We start from the raw sequence: 6,071 nt of genomic DNA on the forward strand, positions 1-6,071 counted from the left end.
TTTCTAATTTTAGTAGAGACGGGGTCTCGCTCTTGCTCAGGCTGGTTTCGAACTCCTGAGCTCAAACAATCCGCCCGCCTCGGTCTCCCAGAGAGCTAGGATTACAGGCGTAAGCCACTGCGCCCGGCCAAGGGTAAGGAAATTTTTAAAAATGCCAGGAACATAAAAGTTATTATTAAAAAATGGAATATATGATGGCCAAGCAGTTTCTTGCGGTCTTTTTGTGCATTAGTTATATATGCCTCCAATAAATAGGGCATGCGTGTGTTCACTGATACTGTTAAGGATCTTTTCAAGGCTCTATAGTATGACCTATACAACTTCAGAAATCAACTCATACCTCATCTGCATGATCAGACAAAATGCTTTCATAGATTAAGGTTTCTGGGTTTCAACTTTAAGAAATTACAGCAGAAAAATGCACTTCGAATCTGACCCATCCAGGTTAAAATATCAGTAGGAGAAAATGGTTCCCCTGAAGTGGAAAACAAAACAAAAAAAATGATAGAGAAAAGTTCAAAATAGAAGAGGGTAACCTACAAAACAAAATAGTGAAGAAGATAGGAAAAGTAGGTAATAGCAGTCAAGAATCCCAAAGAGGAAAAATGGCACGTTTCACAAGATTGGTCTGGCATCTGTATTCCAAATTTACTCACCACTTCAAACCCTTCATCTCCACCTCAATCTCTTTCCCTCTCTGTCAATGACCTTGTCTCCTTACTAAGAAAACAAAAAAATTCCTTTAACTATCTGAGTGCTAAGAATTTTCCAAATCCTTAGCTATTTATTCTTTGTTCCTGCCCTCTAGTGTCAAAAAATAAAATATTCCCCATTACCCTCTCTAGATTGTATTATCAACCTCTCCTTCTTTCTTGACTTCCTTCTTCCACATATAAATATGCTCAAAATTCTTCCATTTTAAAAACACGAAAACTCTGCCTCTACCCTATACCCTCTCCAAACTCATAAGCCAGAATGAGCTTTCTAAAATATTAAACACAAACCCAGTTAATTTTATATTCTTGATGGAAATCCTTTGAAAGAGTTCCCTACTACCTTCAGGACATTTTTCAAAATCTTAAGATCTTTTTTTTTTTTCATTATTTTATTACTCTTTTTTTTGAGACAGAGTCTCACTCTGTTGCCTGGGTTAGAGTGCTGCGGCGTCAGCCTAGCTCAAAGCAACCTCAAACTCAAGAGATCCTCCTCCCTCAGCCTACTGAGTAGCTGGGACTACAGGCCCATAGTGCCACCATGCCCGGCTAATTTTTCTATTTTTAGTAGAGACAGGGTCTTGCTCTTGCTCAGGCTGGTCTCGACTTCCTGAGCTCAAGTGATCCTCCTGGCTTGGCCTCCCAGAGTGCTAGGATTATAGGAGTGAGCCACCATGCCTGGCCCAAAATCTTAAGATTTATGACAAATAAATGTTCCCTCATGCCCTATTCCGTCATACACTTATCCAAACTATCTGTAATGTCATTTTCCCATTTATTCCCAAGTTAACTGTGATTTATTCTCCAGGATGCAGCACAAACAACACTGCTTCAGATTCCCTGGCCATATTCTCATTCTGAGATACCAATCTTTTGCAAGTGTCTTCTCTTTATCTTCCAATGACCCTTCATGCATACTTGGTGCAATGGCATGATCACAGCTCACTGCAACCTTGAACTCCTGGGCTCAAGCGATTCTCCTGCCTCAGTCTCTGGAGTAGTTGGGACTATAGGCACATGCCACTACATCTGGCTAATTTTTTTCATTTTTTTAAAGATAAGGTCTCATTATGTTGCCCAAGCTGGTCTTGAACTCCTGGCCTCAAGTGATCCTCCTACCCCAGCCTCCTGAGTTACTGGGATTATAGGCATGAGTCACTACACCTGGCCTTGGTGCAACCTTTGATTTTCCTTGTCTGTTACCCTCTCTAGACTATGAGTGAATTGTAAGTGAAGACTGGCTTGCTCAGTTTTGTTTCGGCACCTTCCACAGCGTTTAATAAATGTATGTTAATGAACGAATGATAGATCTGCAGCAAGGACACAGAGAAATTGATACAGTAATCCAAGAATGAAGCAATAATGACTTGAAGCAAAGATTCATATGAGCATACATAAAACTGATTACCATTGTTAATACGGTCTATAATATCTGAAGCAATTGTTTTATGGGGCTTAAAAGGAAGCCAAAAGAATTGATGGCTTGCCTTCCTCTGGGCCCTGTTAAATGCAGACATGGATCATCTCACTATCAGCCCAAGGATGAAGCAGACACAAAGAAAGGGCAGTGCTAGGGATGCTGCAGAGAGATAAGAGTCAGAATTTTGATTTCACAACGTCTGATCACTGTTCTATTTTTGAACTTTTCCTGCTAGATGAGTCATATTCCCTTTATTAAACCCTAATCTTTTTAATTCAAACAGATAAAATAAATTATAAAATGGCCACAAATTCTTTTCATCTCTATATGCGTACCCCTTTGCAACGTGACTTAATCCCTCTTTCCAAAAAGAAGTGTAGTCTATTTCTTCAATCCTTGAATGTGGACTTGGCTATGTGACTTGCTTTGGATAATGAAACATTGGTGAAGGCTTGCAAAAAAAAGAAAAAAAAAAAGAAACATTAGCAAATATGACATAGCAGAGGCTTTAAAAGTGCTCTCTTGCTACTGGGAACCTTCACTACCAAGTAAAGAAGCCTGGGCTGGGCCCCCGAAGGATGAGATGCCGTATGGGGAGAAGCTCCACCTCTCCCAGTCAAGGCTCTAGACACGTGCATCAGGCCAACCTAGAACATGCAGTCACAACTGAGCCAGCCCCAGACCACAAGAACTGTCTAACCAACACACAGAATCTTGAGAAATATATGTTTGCTGTTTTAAGCCACTACCTTTCAGATAGTTTGTTACACAGTGCTATGGACTGAATGTTTGTGTCCCTCCAAAATTCATATGTGGAAGCTCTAACCCTTAGTATGGCTATATTTGGAGCTGGGCCTCTGAGGAAGTAATTAGGTTAAATGAAGTCAGTAGGATGGGGCTCCGATCTGATAGGTTTAGTGTTCTTATAAGAAGAAACACAAGAGAGCTCCCTTGCATGCTCTTTCTGTCATGTGAGAACACAGTAAGAAGGCCTGCAAAACAGGAAGAGAGCCCTCACCAGACAGTGACCCTTACCAGTCCTTGATCTAGGATTCCTAGTCTCCAGAACTGTGAGAAAATCAATTTCTGTTGTTTAAGCCATATAGACTGTAGCATTCTGTTATAGGAGCCCAAGCAGACAAATAACTGTACACACAGCATAGCTAACTGACCCAGTAAGTTTTAGCACTAGCCCTACTGACTATTTTTAAAAGATTACTACTTAAAAATTACTAATTTTTGGCAGATATCATTCAAGTTTTAAGCTAATTTATGGTTTAAGCTAATAATAGGTTGGCTTTTGCTGTCATATCTCTTCATCTGCTCCTACTGGATCATTATGGCTCTTTTCTGAAAGGTGTCTAAGATTGGCTAGAGTAAAAATAACTTCAGTTAGCCTTCTGCTAACTGACTGCAAAGTAGACTTCTGCTATGGGAACATGGTACTAGAGCTATGTATTCATATTAATTCATTCAAATATTTTAGCACATATTTACTTGACAACAACTATAAAAAGGATGAAAGAAAACAGCCCCAACTCTCAACACTACTCAGGTAGAGACAAAACAACCAGTTTGTACAACAGGCTACAGGCTTTCATGGGTTCTTTCCCCTTAATATAATCCACATCTTTATATTTTATACATTAATTCCCTTAAAACACCTTTCCAAATACCAAAGTTAAGCTTTTATACATCAGTAGATTCATAACTCCAAGATACAGCGTGGTGGTGCTTCCTGTCAGTCAACTGTTCTGCTTTGTCATGTTTACCAATAGAGCAGTATATGTGCTATTAACTATTTTATTATTTATTTTATTATATTTTATTATTTATTCGGTAAATACTTATGTGTTGTCATAAATCCTATATTATTTTGGTTTTTATAAACTCAGGAAAATAATAAAATCAAAAGGCTAGTAGCTATGCTAATATAATCAAGAAAAGATGGAAATCATCAAGTATACTAAAGGCAGGAATCTTGGGCTAGCTGACCAGGTGTTCAATTACTAAGTTAATGACATAAGCTATATTTAAGAGTCAAGCAGAAGCGATAAAAGAAGTGGAGAAATCTTTGAAATCCATCAACTATTCATTATAAAAATACTGATAATGCAAATGCAAAAGAGTCATGAGTCCATAGAGTAAGATAATGAATTATTATAGACTCTTTAATCATTTCAAGATGTCAAAATGAGAATTTGAGATAAGAAATTACTTGTAAAAATAAATCAGAACAGTTAAATCTATTGAGACAGAAAGTAAATTAGTAGTTGCCTAGAGCTAGGGGTGAGGGGGAAATGAGAAGTGGGATAATGGGTATTGGGTTTCTTTTTTGGGTGATGAAAATGTTCTAAAATTGACTCTGGTGATGGTTACACAACTCGGAATATACTAAAAACCATGGAATTGTACACTTTAAATGGATAAATTGTATGGTATGTGAATTATATCTCAAAAAATATATTGCTGATTTAAAGCTTTCACTTGAAAGCCCCAACAGTTAAAGAGAAATTAATTTGTTAATATTTAGTGTTTAACCTATGCTTTTCTTGTTTTAATCATGTCCATTACTGCAAGATTAAAAAAGTAAAACGCTTATACCATAGAAACTTTATGATTTTTACTTCCTTAGAAATAGAACCCTCTCCCTGAAACAACTGTCTAACTTTTATACCCTGAACTTTCACACAGATTTTCAAAAGCACAAGTAACACACAGTCTATATAACATAGTAAGTCCTATAATTAAGTACGAACGAAATGCTGAGGAAGTACAGTGGTTGTAACTAATACTTTACTATTATCTCTTTAGAGGACTTGCCTATTAACCTACAACTTACCTTCATCATGGCATCTAGTGCATATTTTTGATCTTCCCGCTTTGCTGTAGCTTTTGCTTCTATGGCTTCTTTTGCTCTCTCTTGTGCTTGTAAAATAGATTTCTCTCTTATTTTTTGCAGCATCTCTTTGTCAACTAAAATGTAAGGAATATTGCTCAATTAGGATTATGATAAATTTGTTTTACTTATGAGAAAACCACTTAACATACTGATCAAGAATGAGGTTCTTTTGACCACAAGAAGTGAAAACATTTTTCAGTATTAAACTGGCCAAGAAGCTAACATTAAAAGGTAAGCAATTAACCATAATAATAATGAATCACTACAGAATAGGGGGAGGGTGAAGAGGAAGACAAAGGGATGGGGAGGGACACAAGAGGGGGAGGAAATGAGAGGGAAGAGGGGAATGAGGGGGAGAGGGTGAAGATGGGGGGGTGAGGACACATTTATCTTCTGCCCTCTCTGTTGAGAAACTAGGGCTATTTTCTTATAAACCTGATCACAATAAATAATCACTATGGAGTCTCCTAGGAGAGAAGATGGGTTAAAATCACCTGAAATGATCAGTCATCTTCACAAACATAAAGTGGTAATTTATACATATGGAGGGGTACAGGGTCAGTCCTAGGAAAAATTGTAAAGGAAAATGACATGTTATATACATAGAACTTTACCATTCCCAATTATTTTTGTATTCAGTGTGGCTCAGTGTTCTACAAACTGCAGGCTGTGATCCATTAGTGGGGTGAATTATCTCAGAGAAGAAAGGATCAGGCCCTGAGAGAAGGGAACTAGCCTTTAAGCAGGAAAAAACATAAGGAGAGAGAAGAAAACTTGGGGCAGGGATTGGGTTAAGTGGCAGAGAACAGACTGGGGGCACGGGTGCAGGAATGAATCATGCCCTAGGCGTGAGCTGTTAACCTATTTTGTATAGCAGACCCCTCGGCAGTGTGTAAAGCCTTATGGACCCCTTCATAACGTTTTAAAATGTATAAAATAAAATATACAGGATTACAAAGAAACTCAGTTATTTTAAAATACTTAAGAAATATTAAAAATTAAAATTGTGATGTACTATGTGCTTCTTTATTAATAC

The 6,071-nt window shown here is 37.7% G+C and overlaps 1 protein-coding gene across 1 annotated transcript in view; it reads right to left on the reverse strand.

Annotated features, from left to right (window-relative positions):
• The window catches only part of DYX1C1 (dyslexia susceptibility 1 candidate 1), a 76,065-nt gene that overhangs the window by 55,416 nt on the left and 14,578 nt on the right, over positions 1-6,071 (reverse strand). Inside the window, exon 3 of the mRNA XM_012658065.1 lies at positions 4,976-5,109. Within this exon, the coding sequence (XP_012513519.1) occupies positions 4,976-5,109 (134 nt within the window). The remainder of the gene's footprint in view (positions 1-4,975; positions 5,110-6,071) is intronic.

This window comes from Propithecus coquereli, unplaced genomic scaffold (assembly GCF_000956105.1).
Source record: "Propithecus coquereli isolate 6110/MARCELLA unplaced genomic scaffold, Pcoq_1.0 Scaffold57, whole genome shotgun sequence".
Lineage (NCBI taxonomy): Eukaryota > Metazoa > Chordata > Mammalia > Primates > Indriidae > Propithecus > Propithecus coquereli.